General features: G+C 44.9%; 1 protein-coding gene across 3 annotated transcripts in view; it reads left to right on the top strand.

The window, feature by feature from the left end:
- The window catches only part of gsg1l (gsg1-like), a 140,305-nt gene that overhangs the window by 94,154 nt on the left and 22,525 nt on the right, over window positions 1-23,626 (top strand). For all 3 annotated transcript variants that reach the window (XM_078418462.1, XM_078418463.1, XM_078418464.1), the window contains 2 exons: window positions 8,837-8,989; window positions 18,784-18,895. In XM_078418462.1, the coding sequence (XP_078274588.1) occupies window positions 8,837-8,989; window positions 18,784-18,895 (265 nt within the window). The remainder of the gene's footprint in view (window positions 1-8,836; window positions 8,990-18,783; window positions 18,896-23,626) is intronic.

Here is a 23,626-nt window from a genome sequence, read left to right as displayed (position 1 = left end):
TCAGAGAATTGGCCTCCACTGCCTTCTGAGGCAGAGAATTCCACAGATTCACAACTCTCTGACTGAAAAAGTTTTTCCTCATCTCAGTTCTAAATGGCCTACCCCTTATTCTTAAACTGTGGCCCCTTGTTCTGGACTCCCCCAACATTGGGAACATGTTTCCTGCCTCTAACGTGTCCAACCCCTTAATAATCTTATACGTTTCGATAAGATCTCCTCTCATCCTTCTAAATTCCAGTGTATACAAGCCTAGTCACTCCAGTCTTTCAACATATGACAGTCCAGCCATTCCGGGAATTAGCCTAGTAAACCTACGCTGCACACCCTCAATAGCAAGAATATCCTTCCTCAAATTTGGAGACCAAAACTGCACACAGTACTCCAGGTGCGGTCTCACTAGGGCACTGTACAACTGCAGTACAATGAGGCAGTAGTTCTACCTGCTGCTCTATTGTTTGACTGAAAAGATTTGTCATCGACCACTGCCATTCAGCCACTGCTGGTTCATGTTCAAAAGTGATAGGAGCAGAATTAGGCCATTCGGCCCATCAGGTCTACTCCACCATTCAGTCATGGCCGATCTATCTCTCCCTCCTCACCCCATTCTCCTGCCTTCTCCCCATAACTCCTGACACACATACTAATCGAGAATCTATCTATCTGCCTTAAAAATATCCACTGACTTGGCCTTCACAGCCTTCTGTGGCAACGAATTCCACAGATTCATCATCCTCTGACTAAAGAGATTCCTCCTCATTTCCTTCCTAAAGGAACGTCCTTTCATTCTGAGGCTATGCCCTCTGGTCCTAGACTCTCCCACTAGTAGTAACATCCTCTCCACATCTACTCTATCCAGGCCTTTCACGATTTGGTAATGTTGTGTTTGCTTCTGTGCACTTCTGTGTACTCAACCAAAATGGAGGCAATGAAACAGGCTGTGCATCCAATGATTAATATTCATGCCAGTGTTTGCTGACGGGTATTGAAGCTCTTCTTCACATAATAATTTCCACATTTCAGCAAAACATCTTTCAAATACTGTTGGAACGGATTATATACAATGAAAACTGACTGAGTGTAGCTTTGAAAGTATTTGTGAAATTTGGTATGCAATGCACACACTAATATCTCAGGCTTGCATTGATGATATGAAAAGACCAATAAATTTGATGCTGCTTGAAGTACATTTAATTGAAGTGAAACAGAACGATCAGAGAATGTGTCAAAATGAATCATATTGCTGTTGTAATAACAAATGCTTTACTTGTTCTCTGGGTCACTCTGCAAATAGTGTGCAAATATCAAATTCCTTTGCGGCACTTTGGTGTTTCAGCTGACCTCAGTGAAAGTTAAAAGTTATTGAAATGTAATTGTCACGTGTTGGTCTGCTGGAAGGGTTAAGCTGATGTACAAAAAGTACAATTTTATTCAACGATCCATCTTGCCTTCTTTAGTCTCGTTGGTATCGATTGATATTGCCGCATTCAAAATGGATATTTACATTTCACAAACCAGGACGGCACGGTGGCGCAGCGGTAGAGTTGCTGCCTCACAGCGCCAGAGACCCGGGTTCGATCCTGACTGCGGGTGCTGTCTGACCAGAGTTTGTACGTCCATCCCGTAACCCGTGTGGATTTTCCCCGGGAGTCCCGGTTTCCTTCCACACTCCAAAGACGTACAGGTTTGGAGGTTAATTAGCCGGTAAAACTGTAAATTGTCCCTAGTGTGTTTGTAGATTGGAGTTAATGCGCAGGGATCACTGAATGGCATGGATTCGGTGGGCCGAAAGGTTTGTTTACATGCTGTATCCCGAAATTAAACGAAACTAAAAAAAAAATCAGACTCAAAGACTTTGTGTTGATTTGCAGGAAGTTGAAATTGGTTACAAGGCCATCAGCTAGTATCAACCTTGTTGCCATGGAGAGGCAATGATGTGACTTTGGCTTGGGCTACAGCAGCCATTGTATAAAAGAGATCCCACAATGTCGTTTGATGGGAAGATCAAGTGACAACAAAAGAAGGATGACTCCTATTTAAGTCAGGATCTTTGATGTGAATGCTGATGTTTCCGTGAACACGTGTTCTTCTATGGAGGAATGAATGAATGAATCAATGAATGAATGAATGCCTTTATTTGTCGTTGATAGCACTGCATACAACAAAATTATTAGTGCCACTCCATTGGTGCATAATATACTAACATAAAAGCACAGGACGCAAATTAAAAACAATATTATTTAACTAGGGCTTAAGATAAATAAATAATCAATATTGCAATATATCAATAAACAATGGTGATAGCAAGGTAAAATGTAAGATAGGTAGCAGCGTGGAAGAGTGCAGCATGAGTAATACTCAGTGGCTTTTCATATTGAGTGTGCAGATTGCTTTGGGGAAGAAACTGTCTCTTAGTCTGGAGGTGCGTGTTTTGGCTGACCTGTAACACCTGCCAGAGGGGAACAGTTCAAACAGGTGGGGTGTGTGGAGTCTTTAATGATGTTAGTGGCTCTGCTGAGGTGGCATGAGATGGCAATATCCTCCATAGAGGGAAGTGGGCAGCCGGTGATTCTCTCTGCCGTTTTTACCACTCTTTGGAGCGTTTTCTTATTTGCAGCAGAAACAAGGAACAGCGGATGCTGGTTTCGTAAGGAATTACACAAAATGCTGAAGTAACTCAGCGGGTCAGGCAGCATCCCTAGAGAACATGGATAGGTGAACTTTTAGATCGGGACCTTTCTTCAGAATTGACGTTTTGGGTCAGGACCCTTATTCACACTTGGCGTTTTAAGTCGGGGCTCATCTTCAGAAGCATTGTTGTAACTTGTGAGTTATTTCTAACTGGTCTGTTGAAATATGGTATATAGATAGCTACAACTCTTCGTCTGAAGACGAGTCCTGACCCGAAACGTCCAGTCTTAAGAAGGGCCGCGACACGAAACGTCACCTATCCATGTTCTCCAGGAATGCTGCCTGACCCGCTGAGTTACTCCAGCATTTTGTGCCTTCCCATGTCTTTCTAGATGGTGGAGCTCACAAGCTGGGGAACTGCTCTTGAGGAAGTCCAGGAAACACAATGCTACGAATGTATACACTGACCACACAGCATGCCAGTACTGGACTTTCATGATTGTCTTACTTAGAAGACCAGGTGATGGCTGCCTCGCCAACAGTCTGTGTGTCCCTTCCATCTTTGTTGTTTGTTTGTATGTGTTAAATGTATGTTTTTAGTGTTCTTTAGCTTGTTTGATGTGGGGGGAGGATGGGGGGGGGGGGGGGGGGGGAGTTGGGGGGAACTTTTTCTAATCTCTTACCTCGACGGTGATGCGATTTTTTTCTGTATCGTATCTCCGTCCGCATTGCGGCCTAAGATAGAGGAGTTGGCGGCCTTTGCTAGAGATCAACTTCAAGAGTTCAACCGCGGGAGCCTGCGGTCTTTAACACCGTGGAGCTCGTGGTCTCTGGTTGGAGACCGACCTCGGGAACTCCAAACCGCAGGAGCTTCGATCGCCCCGACTCGGGGGCTTTGATCGCCCCAACTGCGGATGGTTCGACTGCCCCGACCGCAGAAGAATAAAGAGGAAACAGATTAGACTTTATTGTCTTCCATCACAGTGAGGAACGTGGGGAAACCGCGGTGGTGAATGCTTTAACTTTTATGTAGTTGTGCGTCTTGTTGCTTATTTTTAGTATGGCTGTATAGTAATTTGAATTTCACGGTACCATAATTGGTGCATGTGACAATAAACTGACCTTGAAACCTTGACCTTGGAATGCAATAACATGGCATTTTTGGCACATACAAAATAATTAATCTATGTACCAGATTTCAACAGACCTATTAGGAAGAATTTATAGCTATAACTATGCTAACATGCTGGCCCTTTATTTCCACATCGTGTGTGCTGTTCTCCCATTATAACTTTGATTATAATTGTGTGGGAGATTGGTGAAACCGTAAGAAAAGGCACAGATAGCTTTTTCATCTGGTTTTGACCGTGGAAGTTTCCAGCAAGAGTCAAGAGAGGGAAGAGTGAAGAGTGTAGAAAGGAACTGCAGCTGCCGGTTTGTACTGAGGATAGACAGAAAGTTCTGGATCATCTCTGGAGAAAAAGGATGGGTGATGTTTCGGGTCGGGGCTCTGAGTCGGGAGAGTCAAGTCAAGTCAAGTCAATTTTATTTGTATAGCACATTTAAAAACAACCCACGTTGACCAAAGTGCTGTACATTTGATTAGGTTCCAATAGAAAAAAAAATGAAAACATACAGTAGTACGCAAACAGTTCACAGCGCCTCCTCAATGAGCCTCAAACGCTAGGGAGTAGAAATATGTTTTGAGCCTGGACTTAAAGGAGTCGATGGAGGGGGCAGTTCTGATCGGGAGAGGGATGCTGTTCCACAGTCTAGGAGCTGCAACCGCAAAAGCGCGGTCACCCCTGAGTTTAAGCCTAGACCGCGGGATAGTGAATAGCCCCAAGTCGGCCGATCTGAGGGACCTGGAGTTAGAGAGGGGGGTTAGAAGATTTTTGATGTAGGGGGGGGAGTGTCCATTTAGGGCTTTATACGTGAATAGGAGGAGCTTGAAGTTGATTCTGTACCGTACAGGGAGCCAGTGGAGAGAGGCCAGAATCGGGGTGATGTGGTCCCTTTTACGGGTACCCGTCAGGAGTCTCGCTGCGGCGTTTTGGACCAGTTGCAGGCGGGACAGGGAAGATTGGCTGATCCCAGTGTATAGGGAGTTGCAGTAGTCTAGGCGGGAGGAAATGAAAGCGTGAATGATTTTTTCTGTGTCGTCGAATTTGAGGAAAGGTTTGATTTTAGCTATGGTTCGAAGTTGGAAGAAGCTGGCTTTTACCACAGCGTTGACTTGCTTATCAAATTTTAATGCAGAGTCAAATATCATGCCGAGGTTTTTGGAGAGGGGTCCCAACCCAAAACGTTGCCCATCCTTTTTTTCCAGAGATGCTGTCTGACCCGCTGAGTTTCTCCAGCACTTCAAAGGTTTTTTTATTGTCACATGTACCGATTAAGGTATGATATGCGAATTACCATACAGTCATACGATAAAAAATGCAACAAGACACACAACTACATAAAAGTTAACATAAACATCCACCACAGCGGATTCCCCACATTCTTCACTGTGATGGAAGGCAAAAAAGCCCAACGTTCTTCCTCTTTATTTCTCCCGCGGTCGGGGCAGTCGAACCATCCGTCGGGGCGATCAAAACTCCCGCTGCCGGCGGTCGAAGCACTCTCATCGGGCTGATTGAAACTCCCACGTCGGTTCGATCGAAGCTCCCGTGTCAAGGCGGTCGAAACTCCCACGGCTTGGAGTTCCTGATGTCAGTCTCTGACCGGAGACCACGGGCTCCCTGATGTTAAGTCCGCAAGCTCCCACCGTTGGAGCTCCGAGATCAATCCATGGCAAAGGGATCGCGGGCTCCGCGATGTTAATTTTCCACAGAGTAGGGGAATCAAGAACAAGAGGGCATATGTTTAAAGTGAGAGGGGAAAAGTTTATTAGGAACCCGAGGGGCAAAAGTTTCACACAGAGCATAGTGGGTATATGGAACGAGCAGCCAAAGAGGTAGTTGAGGCAAGCAAAATAACAGCATTTAAAAGACATTTGGATGGGTACATGGGTAGGAAACGTTTAGAGGGATACTAGACCAAGTGGACCTGTTGGGCCCAAACCGCTCCTGCATTGGTGCAGCACACTCTCCTCCCCCCCTCCCCCCTCCCCACCCTCCATCCTCATCCTCCCTCCCCCCCTCCTCCTCCCACCCTCCCCCTCCGTCCTCCCCTCCGTCCTCCCCTCCCCCTCCCCTCCACACTTCCCCTCCCCCTTCCCTCCCTCTCAATCCCCCTTATCCTACCTCCTCCCCCTCCCCCCTCCCTCCCTCCCCCTCTCCCTCCCTCCCTCCCTCCCTACCTCCCTCCCTCCCTAGGAGATGGATTTAAACTTTAAAATGTAAATAACAAAAAATATAACACGGATTTCAATGAAACGTCTTCCATTAGCACCAAAGGGACGATGGTGAGGAAGGTGGGCCTAAAATTGTCGTGCTATCGTGTACCGTTTTGGCTGTAGTTCAGGAACAAACAAACAAACAAACAAGAGTTTTAGTATATAGATGGGCCAAAGACAGGCAGGTGGGACTAGCGAAGATGGGACATCTTGGTCGGCATGAGCAAATTGGGCTGAAGGGCCTGTTTCCTTGCTGTATGATTATGTTTCTCGGATTGCCCACAGGAATTTAAATAATTCTTGGAATCTTTATTTTCCAAGTCCTGGGGAAGATTTGCGCTGAGTAGAATCAGCAATTAAGTTCATGATGGTGGTAAATTGGTCTTCTCAATCAGCATGCGAAATACATGATGGCTGGCGAGGAGTAGCAAGTGATTGTAACTGAGGTTGGATTAATCACGTAACATGCAAGGAGCAACTTAATCAAGCAAGCCATCTCGGGAGTATCCAGCCAACAGGATTTAAAGAGCCAGATGATGTTTCTTTAAATCATTATTCACCTTTCACAAGATGGAGGAAATATTTATAGGCAGGCAGTGACGATGTAGAGTAGAATAAGGTTCAGAATATTACCCTTTGTTAATTCATTACCCTTTCAGTGGAACTATCATATCCCCGACACTTAATTAACCTGCACTGAATTGTCACATTGCTGGTTGTATATTTAGCTAAATTCTGCTTGCTGGCAGCATGAGCAGTTAACTAGCCAGCAGAAGCAACAACCATATGAAGGATTGTGACGTAGATTGTGAAGGATAGTGAGGGTTGATTCAGCAGATGCTGGTTTACACCGAAGTTAGACACAAAACGCCGGAGTAACTCAGTGGGCCAGGCAGCATCTCCAGGAAAAAAGGTGACATTTTGGATCGCGAGGGTCTAAAGAAGGGTCTCGACCTGAAACGTCACCTATTTCCTTTCTCCAGAGATCCTGCCTGGCCCGTTGAGTTACTCCAGCTTTTTGTGTCGCTCTTCAATATGTAGGATTGTGATGCTTTGAGATCTACCTGAAGATCTAGCACTGTGAGCCTCCACAGTTCACAAGTTCATAAGTCATAGGAGCAGAATTTGGCCACTCTGCCCATCGAGTCTACTCCGCCATTCAAACATGGCTGATCTATCTTTCCCTCTCAACCCCATCCTCCTGCCTTCTCCCCACAATCCCTGTCACCTTTACTAATCAGGAATCTGCCAATCCCCACCTTAAAAATACCCAATTCCTGACCACTGCAGCCTTCTGTGGCAATGAATTCCACAGATTCACCACCCTCTGACTAAAGAAATTCCTTTTCATCTCCATTCTAAAGGTATGTCATTTTATTCTGAGGCTGTGTCCTGCTCTTCCCTCCCTCCCTCCCCCTCCTTGACTCTCCCACTAGTTGAAACGGGGAGTTACCTGTTGTACATCTGACATTGGATGGGGAAGGTGGGCACTTTTATCTTGTAGTGCAGTGTATTTTAACCTGAGATGTGGCCTCCATTTGCTTGACTAACACTGACTCACACGTGGGCAGTGAAAGAATGAGCCAGCCATTTAGCTGAAAATCAGAACCTGGCTGGATTTGTGTAATGCGGTCAAGATCATTTAATTTTAAATATCAATTTTGTCACGGATGTCGAAAACATTATAATGTAACAGAGATCAGTCTAAAGTAATTAAGTTCTTTAAAAATTACTGGAGTTAATGTATGATTTAGAATCAATTCAATTTAGTATTTGGGATTGGTATTGATATTGATTTTTTTATTGTCAAATGTAGCGTGATACAGTGAAAAGGTTTGTTTGCATGCTATCCAGTCAAATTATACTGTACGTGAGTACAATTAAGCCATGTACAAGTGCAGGTAGTGCAAAGAGAAAAATACCAGAGTGCAGATTGTAGTGTTGAAGCGTTATTGCATTATATTTACAGTGAAGGTGCACATTAAAAAACAAAAGTGCAAGATCCGCCGTGAGGTAGGTTGGAAGATCGGGAGTACACCATAGCTAATGGAAGGACCTGATAACCTCAGGGAAGAAGCTGCTCCTCAATCTGGTGGGACAGGCTTTCAAGCTTTTGTATCTTCTGCCCAACGGGAGAGGGGAGAAGAGGGAATGACCAAGGGGGAAATGGTCCTTGATTGTGTTGGTCGCTGAGACAGTGTGTGGTGTAGATAGAGTCAATAATCGATTGAGGGGGGGTGGTGGAAGGGGATTGGTTTGTGGGATAGTCTGGGCTACATCCACAACTCTCAGCAATTTCTTGTGGTCTTGGGCAGAGCTGTTGCCAAAACAAGCAGAGATGCTTGCCGATTTTTAAAATGATGTCCAGGGCAAGTTTTTTTTAACGCAGAGCGGGGTGAATGCCTGGAACATGCTGACTGGGGTGGTGGTGGTGGGGGCAGATGCCATAATGGCACTTAAGAGACTTCTTGATAGGCACATGGATATGCAGGGAATGGAGGGGTAAGGATCATGTGCAGGCAGGCAAGAGATTGTCTTGCCATTATGTTTGGCAAAGACATTGTGGGCCAAAAAGCCTGTTTCTGCACACTAATGTTCGATGTTCGATGTAATATTATTTTAAGTACCTGTATAATATTTATGAAAATATCTTATCCGTTCCTTCCAAAGTTACATTACGTTTTGCTCACTTTTAATTCATGTTGTGGCAATAATCATCCATTCTGGCGGCAATCTTAGTATTCTGCAAGTAAATAACAATTATATCGTTAAGCCTTGCTTCCATCAGAAGACGACTGACTGTCTGCTCTTGAAACCTCTGCGTAGCTTCAGGCCTGGTTTCTGACCTCTGTGCTTCCTGTGTTACAGGTGTTCTCTGGTTGGCACTCATCTCCGAAGTTTTATACATCGTGCTCTTGGTAGTTGGGTTCAGTCTGATGTGCCTGGAGCTCTTCCATTCCAGCAACGTGATCGACGGCCTCAAGCTGAACGCGTTCGCTGCGGTCTTCACCGTTCTGTCAGGTAAGTCAAATTTCCGTTTCGAAAACTTCCACACGGCTAACGAAACCCTGCTGACAGGCATTCAGGGTTCCTTTCAGATTCTCTGATCAGAAACATCGAATCAATTTTGATATCGCTCCCCTGCGTAAGAAAAGCATTGCTGGGAATCTGGAGAAGAACAGCAAGATTGTATACGAAGGTGAACCACAAACAGAGGTTAGAAGGAATTACTGAGGGGAATTAGGACATGCTAATTTTGAAATGAGGCACTGGTGCTAAGTAATTGGTTTTAATTGAATAACAGTTATAAATATAATATCTTAAAATTCTAAGTTTTTTAAAGCTCTTTACGGGGGCTTACAGTGGCGCAGCGGTAGAGTTGTACCCAGCCCAAGCCAGATGGGCAGGCCATGTCGTCAGAATGCCCGAGAGTCGACTGCCAAAACAGCTTCTGTATGGAGAACTGTGTCAAGGCGACACGGTGGCGCAGCGGTAGAGTTGCTGCCTTACAGCGAATGCAGCGCCGGAGACTCAGGTTCGATCCTGACTACGGGCGCCATCTGTACGGAGTTTGTACGTTCTCCCCGTGACCTGCGTGGGTTTTCTCCGAGATCTTCGGCTTCCTCCCACACTCCAAAAACGTACAGGTATGTAGGTTAATTGGCTGGGTAAATGTAAAAAAATTCCCTAGGGTGTAGGGCAGTGTTAATAATGTGCGGGGATCGCTGGGCGGCGCGGACCCGGTGGGCCGAAGGGCCTGTTTCCGCGCTGTATCTCTAAATCAAAAAAATCTAAAATCTTACAGCGCCAGAGATCATGGTTTGATCCAGACAACGGGTGCTGTCTGTACGGAGTTTGTACGTTCTGCCCGTGACCGTGTGGTTCCCCAGGTGCTGCGGTTTCCTCCCACACTCCAAAGACGTACAGGTTTGTAGGTTAATTAGCATTGTTAAAATTATAAATCGTTTCTAGTGCATGTAGGATAGTGTTGGTGTGTGGGGTTCGCTGATCGGAGCAGACTCGGTGGGCCAAAGGGCCTGTTTCCACGTTGTATCTCTAAACTAAACTAATAAGGGCCTGTCCCAGTTACACGATTTTTAAGGTGACTGCCGGCGACTGTCAAAGTCGTAGCAGATCGCCAAAACTTTCTTTTACCCTACGACAATGACCGCGACAATGCCGAGTCAGGTCGATACAAGTTACTTTTTTCTGTGAAACTAGCACCTGGCTAAGAGATTACACCGTCTTCGGAAACATCGCGGAATTCCCACGCTCACCTGACCGTCAAACTGTCGCCTCCAATCTACCTGTCAAATGTCCTGACGGTAAATAAATTGGTTAAACAAAACTACCTTCTGGTATCTTCTAATGCCTTTTGCTTAATTTAATATTACGTGCTTCTAAATGCATCTGCGACAACCTAGCAAACCTGGGGACAGTGTGCGACAGACAGCGCCCGCAATAAGTTACCATACCTGGCGACAAGCCAGCTGTCGCCGAGAAATTTCTAGCAGGTAAATCTTTCTGCGACGCGCCGAAATCCGCTACGATTCATTGAAGACTCCTCACGATCATGCCCGCGACACCCCGGCAAACGTTCGGCGACAGCCTAGCTGCCAGCAGTCGCCTTAAAATCACCTAACTGGGACAGGCCCTTAAAAATCTCCTTTCTCTGGTTTATTCCCACATTTCAAAGATGTGCAGGATCGTAGGTTAATTGGCTTCTGTAAGTTCCCCTAGTAGGATAAATTAGTGTACAGGGATCGCTGGTCGGTGCAGACTCGGTGAACCAAAGGGCTTGTTTCCAATGTATTTCTAAACTAAACTAAACTAAACTAAACTAAACTAAACTAAACTAAACTCAACTCAACTCAACTCAACTAAACCTTACTAAACTAAACTAAACTAATCTTTGTATCCTGCATATGATTACTGTGTCCAATATCTACAGTGCAAGGATCCCACAAACATTTTTTCTTTGTATGAACACACAGGTTAATTACTCTCATTGTGAATTAATAACCTCATGACCTTCATTCACCTTCAATGCTGCATTGACTAATTTATTTTACATTCATTTCAAAATCATGCCTCATATTTTTTTTTAAATTCCAACCTTCAGTAAATAGCCAAGATGTGTTTTGAAATGTTAAACATTGTTTCCCAACTCTTACCAGGCACTGCGGTCTGGTATTGATTATTGGGAATTAACAGCAGATAAATTTGGATTGGCCATTAACACCTCATTTAAACTGACGTGAAAAAATTCTTCTCGTCACAGTCCTTTATATCGAACTCCATATCCTGAGACAGTGACCCCCTTTCTAGATCCCTTACCAAAGGAAAGTCCCTGCCAATGGTCAGCCTCAAGCCCAGTCAGAGTTTTATATGGTTCAATAAGATCTCCGGTCATTCTTCTAAACCCGACTTAATAACAATCCGATTCAATTTTTTAGTTTAGTTTAGAGATTACAGGGCGGAAACAGTCCCTCCGGCCCACTGAGTCCGCACCGACCAGCGATCCCCACACATTAACACCACCCTACACACACACACTGGGGACAATTTTACATTTATACCAAGCCAATTAACCTACAAACCTGTACGGTTCTTTGGAGTGTGGAAGGCAAACCGAAGATCTCGGAGAATCGGAGTCTCGGAGAAGGCCCACGCAGGTTACGGGGAGAACGTACAAACTCCGTACAGACAAGTGCCCGTAGTCAGGATTGAACCCGGGTCTCTGGCGCTTTGAGGCAGTGGCTCTACCGCTGAGCTACTGTGCCACCCCGATCTAGTCTGTCAGATGAAGCATGACCTCCGTGCAGAAAGTGGCTGATGCTGATTCAGGTCGGCACTGCCTGCTTTCAAAGCTGCATCTTTTATCGAAGACCTTGTAACAGATTGTTGCATTGTGCAGCATGTACACTGTAGCTTCCCTTGTAAATGCAACATGTTCTGTGGCTTGCTTTGAACAACAGGGCAGGAGCTTTTCAATTACATTAAATAAATTTGACATGAACGTAAAAATGAAGCAAATTATTCCTGCACTTTAAAACTAATTATCCTGACACAGTGACGTGAAGATATATGGTGCTGCAAAATTTCACCTTTCCTGCTGCCATTTCACATCAGCCCACGGTTCGAGTCATATAATGGTTTTTGTAAGTTAGAAAGTTGGCAACCCTACTCTGAATTGCCACTAATTGTCACGCATTCAAGAGAGAGCTAGATAGAACACTTAAGGATAGCAGAGTCAGGGGATATGGGGAGAAGGCAGGAACGGGGTACTGATTGAGAATGATCAGCCATGATCACATTGAAAGGCAGTGCTGGCTCAAAGGGCCGAATGGCCTACTCCTGCACCTATTGTTTATTGTCTAATGCATCTGCCTCCACCATCACCCTCTGTGTAAAAGAACTTGCCCCGCTCGTCTCCTTTAAACTTTGCCCCTCTCACCTTAAAGCTATGCCCTCTAATTTTTGATACTGGTACTCTGGTAGAAATGTTCTGGTTGTCTACCCTATCTGTGCCTCTCAACATTTTTCAACCTTCTGTTAGGTCTCCACTCCACATCCAGTGTTTTAGAAAAAACTATCCAGGTTTGTTTGATTTCTCCTTGTAGCTAATATCCCCAAATCTAGGCTGTATTCCGATCAATCTCTTCTGCACCCTCTCCAAAGCCTCCACATGGTTCCTGTAATAGAGCATACAATACTCCAAATGCGGCCTTACCAAAGTCTTATCCAGCTGCATCATGGTTTCCTGAATCTTGTACTCAATGCACCAGTCAATGAAGGCAAGTGTACCAAATGCCTTCTTTCCCACTCCAAAGGGAGTACTTGAGCACTTCAAAATGGTTTTTGTTTGACTTGTGACTACGTGAAGGCAATATGAAGACATCAGTCCAGGGCAGCACAGTGGTGCAGCAGTAGAGTTGCTGCCTTACAGCGCCAGAGACCCGGGTTCAATCCTGACTATGGGTGTTGTCTGTCCATAGTTTGTATGTTTTCCCTGTGACCTGCGTGGGCTTTATCCAAGATCTCCGGTTTCATTCCACACTCCAAAGACGTACAGGTTTGCAGGTTAATTGGCTTGGTAAAATTGTAAATTGTTCCAAGTGTGTGTAGGGTAGTGTTAATGTGGGGGATCGCAAGTCGGAGCGGATTCGGTGGGCTGAAGGGCCTGTTTCCGTGCTGTATCTCTAAACTAAACTAAACTAAACTAAACAAAACTATTGGTACCACCACTTAGTGAAAAGAATAGTGGGTGAATCATTGTTTTAAATAAGGATCACCCCATTAAGATAGAGAAAATGCTTTTTTTTTTCTCTTAGAGAGTTGTGAATCTTTGGTGGTTTCTATTGCAAAGGAAGGTTGTAGCAGAGCCTTTGATTTTATTGAGGGCAGAGCAAAAAAGATTCCCGATACGAAAGACTGGGAAAGGGGATGGGGACAGTGGAAGCAGGCCCTTCGGCCAACCGAGTCCATGCTGACCCTGATGACTGAACACTGGTTCTATTCCACGCACTAGGGACAATTTACAAAAGCCAATTAACCTGCAAACCTGCATGTCTTTGGAATGTAGGAGGAAACCGGAGCACCCGGAGAAAACCCACGCGGTTACAGGGAGAACGTACAAACTCTGTACAGACACACCCATGGCTAGGATTGAACCCGGGTCTCTGGCGCTGTAAGGCAGCAACTTTACCGCTGCGCCCTTGTTCATATTTAAATTAAAAAATCTATCCGAGAATCAAATACGCCAAAGTAGATATGGTTTCTATAAATCAGCGGTGTTCCCTCATTTTTCAGCAGCAGTTTATACTGAGTAATTTGCACTAGAAACCGCTGAAAATTCTTTTCACGAAACAGTCAATTAGTGGTATTGTTCAAAAGCAAAGCTCAAAGTCATCGGAATGAATAATGCAATCATGAAAACACACGCAGATGTGTCAACCAACATGAGACTGATACATCTGCTGCCTTACAATGTAATTGAATGCAGAACAAACAGTAATCTTATACTCCTCCTGTACACCGGCTTCTCTAAATGGAAATGAAAGTGAAATATTGCTTATCAGTCCCAAGAGTGCTGGAGGTAGACATGAACTAAATATACCCGGGCTTTTGGCTATGGTCCAGTGGAAATCTACAGCAGGCCAGTAGAATGGATCAATAAAGTCAAGCCTCCAAGATGAAAATTTTAAAAAGTGAAGATGCCAGAAACCTGAAACAAATACAGAAATTGCTGGAAGCATTTCACCAACACAGAGGGGACATCTGTGGAAGGAGAAACAGGGTTAATCATTTCAGGTCGAAGACCCTTGTTCCAATGAGTATTTCTGGCAGTATCTGGTTTTTTTTGAGACATTGGATTTTAAAACTACTTATTCCTTTAGGGCCAGCTGCCATCGCTGGCATTTTATCGGTTCCAGGAGCAGAATTAGGCCATTCGGCCCATCCAGTGTACTTCACCATTCGATCACGGCTGATCTATCTTTCTTTCCCAACCCCATTCTCCAGCCTTCTCCCGCCCATTTATTGACAACCGATAATGGATCTTGAGAAGGTGATGGTGGGCCACCTTGAGAAGGTGATGGTGGGCCACCTTCTTGAACCACTGCAGTTCATTTGATGGGACACTCCATTACACTGTTGGGCAGGCAGTTCCAGGATTTAGACACATCGGTGTCAGAAGAATGCAATGTAATTCCAGGTCAGGATGGTCTGCAGCTTGAAGAAGCACCTGCAGATGGTAGTCATCTCTTGTTCTTACATTGGTTTTGCTTCTTGCTGATAACTATCATATCATCATCATCATATCATATATATACAGCCGGAAACAGGCCCTTTCGGCCCTCCAAGTCCGTGCCGCCCAGCGATCCCCGCACATTAACACTATCCTACACCCACTAGGGACAATTTTTACATTTACCCAGCCAATTAACCTACATACCTGTACGTCTTTGGAGTGTGGGAGGAAACCAAAGATCTCGGAGAAAACCCACGCAGGTCACGGGGAGAACGTACAAACTCCTTACAGTGCAGCACCCGTAGTCAGGATCGAACCTGAGTCTCCGGCGCTGCAGTCGCTGTAAAGCAGCAACTCTACCGCTGCGCTACCGTTATGTACATATATATATATATATACACATATACATATATAGTTATGTACATATATACACACACACATACATATATGAAGCAAGGCCAATGTAAGTACATAAGATAACTACATATATATATATATGTATATATGTCTGTATGTGGTAACTGCAGTGCTTTTTGCACATGGTAAACACTGCAGCCAGATTTTAGATTTTAGAGAGACAGCGGGATAACATCGCTGAGTCCGTGGCCGAGATGAAATGAGACACAGCCAGCCTCAATGGGAGAATGCAATTTCAACATCTAGAAGAATTACAGGCAAGAGGGTACAGATTCCCAGATTCCTGCTGTCCACGCCCACCTTCTGATGAGTTGTTGCCTTCATTTTGTTTGTTAGTGATGACCTGAGTCATCCCCACTATTGTAATTAGTGAAACAACATTCTGCACATAAATCACCCCTCGAGACACAGTGGGGTTTCGATTTAATAATTATGTGTTTGCTTGCCCGTTGAAACCAAATCAGCCCTTGAAAGGTTTCGTTTGGAGCAGCTTTCTTTACATGGTTGAAGAGCTCTTCAAGTGTTTTATTAACTCAGTTTTTGACAACCATCTATCACCTCCAAAAACTGTGGAGATAAAAGTCTGAAGAAGGGGTCTCGACCCGAAACGTCACCGATCCATGTTCTCCAGAGATGCTGCCTGACCCACTGAGTTACTCCAGCACTCTGTATCTTTCTTTGAAATAAACCCCTGACGTGTTGGTGCAAAACAAACAAACTGCTGGGAGATGCTGTTTTGAAATCCAGCATGGAAACAAACCCTTCAGCCCACTGAGTCCGTGCCGACCATCGATCACCTGGGCACACTAGTTCTATGTTATCCCACTTTCTCATCCACTCCCTGTACACTAGGGGCAATTTACAGTGGCCAATTAATCTTCTAACCCGCACGTCTTTGGGATGTGGGAGGAAAGTGGAGCGCCTGGAGGAAGCCAATGTGTCAATAGACAATATAGTCAATAGACAATAGGTGCAGGTGTAGGCCATTCGGCCCTTCGAGCCAGCACCACCATTCAATGTGATCATGGCTGATCATTCTCAATCAGTACCCCGTTCCTGCCCTCTCCCCATACCCCCTGACTCCGCTATCCTTAAGAGCTCTATCTAGCTCTCTCTAGAATGCATTCAGAGAATTGGCCTCCACTGCCTTCTGAGGCAGAGAATTCCACAGATTCACAACTCTCTGACTGAAAAAGTTTTTCCTCATCTCCGTTCTAAATGGCCGTATGCAATGGCGTGTCACAGGGAGAACGCGCAAACTCCACACAGAGAGCACTCGAGATCAGGATCGAACCTGGGTCTCTGGTGCTGTGAGGCAGCAGCTCTCCCAACTGTGCCACACTTGGGCCAAGCTGGCTATCCGCGAGTCACGGCGCCAGGCGGAAGAGGGCTCTGCCCGAGCCGGCTGCCTGCCCCTTTTCCGGGGTTACGTCCGCGCCCGGGTGCTGTCCACGGGCACCCTGGGGAATTTCCGGGACCGCTGGGCACCGCGGGGGGTGGTATGCATCCTTGACAAGGAGTGCAAGATAGTTGTATAATAGTTGTCTTGTATTATGGTGGTGGGTTCTGTTTTGGTTTTATTGTATTGTATATATTATTTTAATATTTGAATAAATATTTTTTTTGAAAGAAAAAACCTGTGCCACACTTACCCCACACTGTTACTATTTACAATGGTTGAGATTTATGAAGGATTTCTTTAATTATCCCAAACTGACCATGAGAGACCAGGGCAAATATTAGTTCATTTAAATATTCAGTTTGAATTAAATCTGAAATTTGGGTCTTAAATAAATAAAGGCAATTATCTCCATATGAAGGGAAGATTGCCTTAGTTGAGGTTCTCAATCTAATAAGCCAAAGTCTCCCTCATATGGAGGTAATTGCCTTTATTTACTCAAGACCCAAATTTCAGATTTAAGTTAATCACTCTCAAACTGAATACTGAAATGAACTAATATTTACCTTGGTCCCTTCAGATCAGTTCATGCCTATTGAGATCGTGAGCTCAGAACCAAGAGAGTATTGGTTCCAGAGTATTTAATTGCATATACAGACAACAGAATAATAAAATTCTTACTTACAGTAACTTCACAGGCCCGTGAATGCAATACATGCAGATAAATGTAATAATTAAAAAATACAATAAATTAATAACCGTAATACTAGTGCAAAACAAAATGGTCCGTGGTGCAATCAAACTCACGGTCAATGGAAGTCATTAGTTTTTGAGGTTTGTGTTGACTTGTGTCCAAGAGCCTCTCTGTTCCTGGGGAGAATCTATTCTTGAAGCTGGTGGTTAAAAATCTTTCGGCTCCTGTACCTTCTTCCTGACGCTGAACCAGGCATGATGCAGCCAGTCAAGAAGCATTCTGTGCATCAGCTTAGATGGTCGGCATGGAAGAGTTGGGCCGAAGGGCCTGTTTCCATGCTGCAAGACTCCATGAGGATACAGCCCTCACGGACTGAAGACGCCACAGGAAAGATGTTCTCCGTGCGGGTTAGAAGATAAGGATGAGATTAGATTGAGGTTCAAGTGTAGGGGGAAAAGGCCATCATACGACAACTTGGCGAACTTTAAATCTCTCCCCGCATGCGTTGACCTCAGGATTATCTGGGACATGTCAAACGATGAGCGTGCAATCATTTATAACTTGCACTCAGAGAACCAGGAAACTCTGATGCAGAAACCGACACACAAGGTCAGCAGCTCAGCGACATTCCCAAGTTGAAAACTCCGACGATATATATGTGCTTTATTTAGTTTAGTTTAGATTAGAGATACAGCACGGAAACAGGCCCTTCGGCCCACCATCCGCACCGACCAGGGATCCCCGCACACGAACACCATTCTACACACACTAGGGCCAATTTACAATTTTACCAAGCCAATTAACCTACAAACCTGTACGACTTTGGAGTGTGGGAGGAAATCGGAGAAAACCCACGCAGGTCATAGAAACATAGAAAATAGGTGCAGGAGTAGGCCATTTGGCCCTTCGAGCCTGCACCGCCAATCAATATGATCATGGCTGATCATCACACTCAGTATCCCTTACCTGCCTTCTCTCCATACCCCCTGATCCCTTTAGCCACAAGGGCCACATCTAACTCCCTCTTAAATATAGCCAATGAACTGGCCTCAACTACCTTCTGTGGCAGAGAATTCCTCAGATTCACCACTATCTGTGTGAAAAAAAACTTTCTCATCTCGGTCCTAAAAGACTTCCCCCTTATCCTTAAACTGTGACCCCTTGTTCTGGACTTCCCCAACATCGGGAACAATCTTCCTGCATCTAGCCTGTCCAACCCCTTAACAATTTTGTAAGTTTCTATAAGATCCCCCCTCAATCTTCTAAATTCCAGCGAGTACAAGCCTGGTCTATCCAGTCTTTCTTCATATGAAAGTCCTGCCATCCCAGGTCGCGGGGAGAACGTATAAAACTCCGCAGTAGGGATCAAACCCGGGTCTCTGGCGCTGTGAGGCAGCAACTCTACCACTGCGCCACCGTGTCGCTCGAATGTGGTCTAACGACTGAAATAGTTATGTGTGTCCAAGTGTACTCTGTTTTATTTTACAAGCTGGTTTTAAATGTTCTGTTTTTGCTGATTTTAAAAGAGTGTGCTTTTACCTCTTGATATTTAGGACTTCTAGGAATGGTAGCTCATGTGATGTACACACAAGTCTTCCAGGTGACAGTGAGTCTTGGACCTGAGGAATGGAGACCACACTCTTGGGACTACGGGTGGTCGTTCTGGTATGAAGCTCCTCTTTTGTTTCGGGTCATTATTTCGGGCTCAAAATGCTCCTTTTCAGAAATATAAAGGCCATTTAATGATGGGGATTCCACCGCCTTTCAGTCGTGGTGATTGTTATTGACTTTCATAACTCCTTTCCTTTAGAAAACATTCAATTCCTCGTTAACTGTCGGGGGACTGTTATACCTCACGCTGCCTCGGCAAGGCCAGCAGCCTCGGGCTGCCTCGGCAAGGCCATCAAGGACGAGTCGCACCCTGGCCACTCCCTCTTCTCCCCTCTCCCTATCGGGCAAAAGATATAGAGGCGTGAAAACGCACACCTCCAGATTCAGGGGTCGTTTCTTCCCAGCTGTTATCACGCAACTGAACCATCCTACCGTAACGGTCCTGAACTACCATCTACCTCATTGGTGACCCTCAGACTATCTTTGATCGGACTTTGACACAAAAAGCTGGAGTAACTCAGCGGTTCAGACAGAGTCTCCATTCAGTTCATTTTCAGTTTAGTTTATTGTCACGTGTACCGAGGTACAGTGAAAACATTTTGCTGCATGCTAACCAGTCAGCGGAAAGACAATACATGATTACCATCGAGCTATTCATGTCAAGCCAAATGTGCAGGAAGGAACTGCAGGTGCTGGTTAAAACCGAAGATAGACAACAAAAAAAAAGCTGGAGTGAACTCAGCAGGTCAGACAGAATCTCTGGAGAAAAGGAATAGGTGAAATGTCACCTATTCCTTTTCTCCAGAGATTCTGTCTGACCTGCTGAGTTCACTCCAGCTTTTTTTTTGTTGTCTATCTTCGGTTTTAACCAGCACCTGCAGTTCCTTCCTGCACATTTGGCTTGACATGAATAGCTCGATGGTAATCATGTATTGTCTTTCCGCTGACTGGTTAGCATGCAGCAAAATGTTTTCACTGTACCTCGGTACACGTGACAATAAACTAAACTGAAAATGAACTGAATGGAGACTCCTGCTGGGTTTAACTTACCCCTGAATGATTATGCATTACAGACATAATTAATAATATAAAGATTGCTGAGGGAACATTGTTTATATATAAACCCAAGCCATAATTTTGTAATAGCCGTAGTTTAGAACATTTCATGTTTCAGTGGGTATAATATTGGCCTTTTGTGTATCTCATTCTTCTTGCAGCCAAGTGCACAGCGGTACTTATTTACACATTCTCATTTACAGCTGGCATCTCCCAATCATTCTTATTTCCTCTAGTGCACATTTACTGCTTATCACCATCTCTTAGGCTCACGACATCCATGCATGCAATACTCCATTGTAAAATTATCATATTAGTCACGGCACATGTGTACCTCTCCTTAAACGATTAAAGAATCTAAAATATCTCTGAAAAAGTGATAATCGCCACTGCTAAAATAGAAATGGCTTCCTCTCGTTCATTTAATTACACAACTGCACAGGTCACAGATTAAATTGTCCTCTAATGATAGCTGCAACGCCACAGAGACGCGCTTTTTTCACCTGGGTTACTGTGAATGACAAAATAAACATTTGTTATCAGGGCCAGCTTCTGCAAAAGGTCCTGGTTTTAATGGGGATGATGAGCCATGAGGCAGGCAGCTGACCGGAGGTCAGAGGATCTAGAGTATTATAGTGACTGGGCCTGTTACGACAATTATCCCAAATTAACCGGAACCTGATCTCTACCTGACCCTCAGTAAGAGGGTGGTGAATCTGTGGAATTCATTGCCACAGAAAGCTGTGGAGGCCAAGCCAATGGATATTTTTAAGGCAGAGATGGATAGATTTGTGATTAGTGCGGTTGTCAGGGGTTATGGGGAGAAGGCAGGAGAATGGGGTTGAGAGGGTGAGAAAGATCAGCCATGATTGAATGGCGGAGTAGACATGATGGGCCGAATGGCCCAATTCTGCTCCTATCACTTATGACCATATGAACTTATGAGTCAAAGAACTAATCCCCATCTGTCGCGGTTGGGAGGGCTGTCGGGCCTGTTTCCACGCGATATCTATAAAATAAAGGCTAAAGTCTAATTACTGATGGAATTCAATACTACTAACCACCGCCACACAGCAGCTGAAATAAAACACTTTCAAGTTGATAAATTGCAGCATCTTCACCTCAACAATATAGAAACATAGAAAACATAGAAAACATAGAAAATATGTGCAGGAGGAGGCCATTTGGCCCTTCGAGCTAGCACCGCCATTCATTGTAATCATGTCTGATCATCCACAATCAGTAACCTGTGCCTGCCTTCTCCCCATATCCCTTAATTCCACTAGCCCATAGAGCTCGATCTAATGCCTCCACTCCCTTCTGTCGTAGAGAATACCATAAATTCACAACTTTCTGGATGATAAAGTTTTAAATGGCCTCCCCTTTATTCTTAGACTGTGGCCCCTGGTTCTGGACTCCCTCAACATTGGGAACATTTTTCCTGCATCTAGCTTGTCCAGTCTTTTTATAATTTTATACATATCTATAAGATCCTCTCTCTTCCTTCTAAACTCTTCAATACTTTGAAAGCATGAAAGCGTGCACCTTCAGACTCAGGAACAGCTTCTTCCCCTCCCCTATCTGGCTTCTGAATGCCCCTTCCGTCTGCTGGCTGCTGTTCCATTCAGCTCCACCCCATTGTGGACATTGGACTTTGTCTAAGGAACTGGTGCGCTGCAATGCTGAGTGACCTACTGTATATTCTGCACTCTGTATCTTCCCCCTTGCTCTATCTATTGTACTTGAGTTTGAACTATTTGAGTTTGCATCTATATATGGCATATCCGATCTTCTTGGATAGCATGCAAAACAAAGCTTTTCACTGTACCTCGATGCACGTGACAATACTAAACTTAAACCTAAAATCTACCTTTTTTCTGAGCAAGGACACTGGGACAACAACCCTGAGAGATTGTTGGCTTGCAGGATATATTGTTTCAAAAAGCTTTCACACTGTGAACCAGGCCCTGAGCTCACACTTTGCTGGGAACAGAAGAGAGAGAGATGTTTCAGTAGTCAGCTGGTGACAAGTCGGGGCAGATAGTGATGGGGAGGCACAGCAGTGGAGGATTTGTGTCAGAGGTCACCCTCAGCTGGGCTGAGACCCTGAAACCCATCAGCGTAGACTGAGGAATGATGGGATTTCTTTGATGTCAAAGAAACGGGCGGCACGGTAGCGCAGCGGTAGAGTTGCTGCTTTACAGCGAATGCAGCGCCGGAGACTCAGGTTCGATCCTGACTACGGGTGCTGCACTGTAAGGAGTTTGTACGTTCTCCCCGTGACCTGCGTGGGTTTTCTCCGAGATCTTCGGTTTCCTCCCACACTCCAAAGACGTACAGGTATGTAGGTTAATTGGCTGGGTAAATGTAAAAATTGTCCCTAGTGGGTGTAGGATAGTGTTAATGTACGGGGATCGCTGGGCGGCACGGACTTGGTGGGCCGAAAAGGCCTGTTTCCGGCTGTATATATATGATATGATATGATAAGAGAGTATTTTATTGCCCCAACAGACTAATAACATTCTTACTTGCAGCAGCAGCTGCAGCACAACAGGTTGCAAACACCGTACTCAAAAGATAATATAATTTATTTTAAAGTTCAATAAATTTAAAAAATGCAATAGAGTGCAAAAACAAAACAAAGCACCAAAGTTCCAAGTGCAACCCATGCTGTTCGTAGTTCAGAATTTAGTTGGAGTTGGTAGTGTTCAATAGCTTAATGGTTGTTGGGAAGAAGCTGTTCCTGAATCTGGACGTTACAGTTTTCATACTCCTCTAGCATCTGACCGAGGGAAGGAATGAAATGAGATCGTTGCCAGGGTGGTCAGAGTCCTGCCTTTTTGGGGAACAGCGTCTCTTGTAGATCCCTCCGATGGTGGGGAGGTCAGTACTGGTGATGGACCGGGCAGTGTCCACCAATCTTCGTAATTTCCTTTGTTCCTGAGTGTCCAAGTTGCTGACCCATGCCGTGATACAACCGGTCAATATGCGCTCTACCAGGCACCTGCATTGACGTGTCTTCTACATACAGCTTGCAGCACTCCAGAGATAAGAGAAAAGTCCACCTCAAGCATGAATGTCACAAGGCATTGTAGAAACATCTTCATCCGTGCATGTATTGTTTAACTGTGTGGAAGAACAATCACGCCACTTGAATGAACTTGTGCTGGCCTGATCACAGCTGCATAGACCCGGGATGGCTCTTTGTCTGGCACTTGAGCTCAAATGACAATTGCCACAGTTATACAACCTGGAAGCAGGCCACATACCAACCATCATGCACATAGAAACATAGAAAATCGGTGCAGGAGTAGGCCATTCGGCCCTTCGAGCCAGCACCGCCATTCAATATGATCAAGGCTGATCATCCAGAATCAGGAGGACCCCGTTCCTGCTTTCTCCCCATTATCCCTTGATTCCGTTAGGCCTAAGAGCTATATCCAACATATCCCACATTGGCACAACAGAAGAGTTGCTGCCCTACAGCGTCAAAAAACCCAGCTTTGATCCTGACTACATTTGCTGTTTGTGTGGAGTTTGTACGTTCTCCCTGTGACCTGCGTGGGTTTTCTCCGGGAGCTCTGGTTTCCTCCCTCACACCAAAGATGTACAGATTTGCAGGTTAATTGGCTTTGGTAAGTAGTAAAATTGTCCCTAGTGTGTGTAGATTAGTGTACTGGGTGATCGCTGGTCGGCGCTGACTCGGTGGGTCAAAGGGCCTGTTTCCGA

The sequence above is a fragment of the Rhinoraja longicauda genome, chromosome 21 (genome assembly GCF_053455715.1).
Source record: "Rhinoraja longicauda isolate Sanriku21f chromosome 21, sRhiLon1.1, whole genome shotgun sequence".
Classification (NCBI taxonomy): domain Eukaryota; kingdom Metazoa; phylum Chordata; class Chondrichthyes; order Rajiformes; family Arhynchobatidae; genus Rhinoraja; species Rhinoraja longicauda.
The sequence above is the reverse complement of the archived record's forward strand: the minus strand, read 5'-3'. Positions and strand labels throughout refer to the sequence as shown.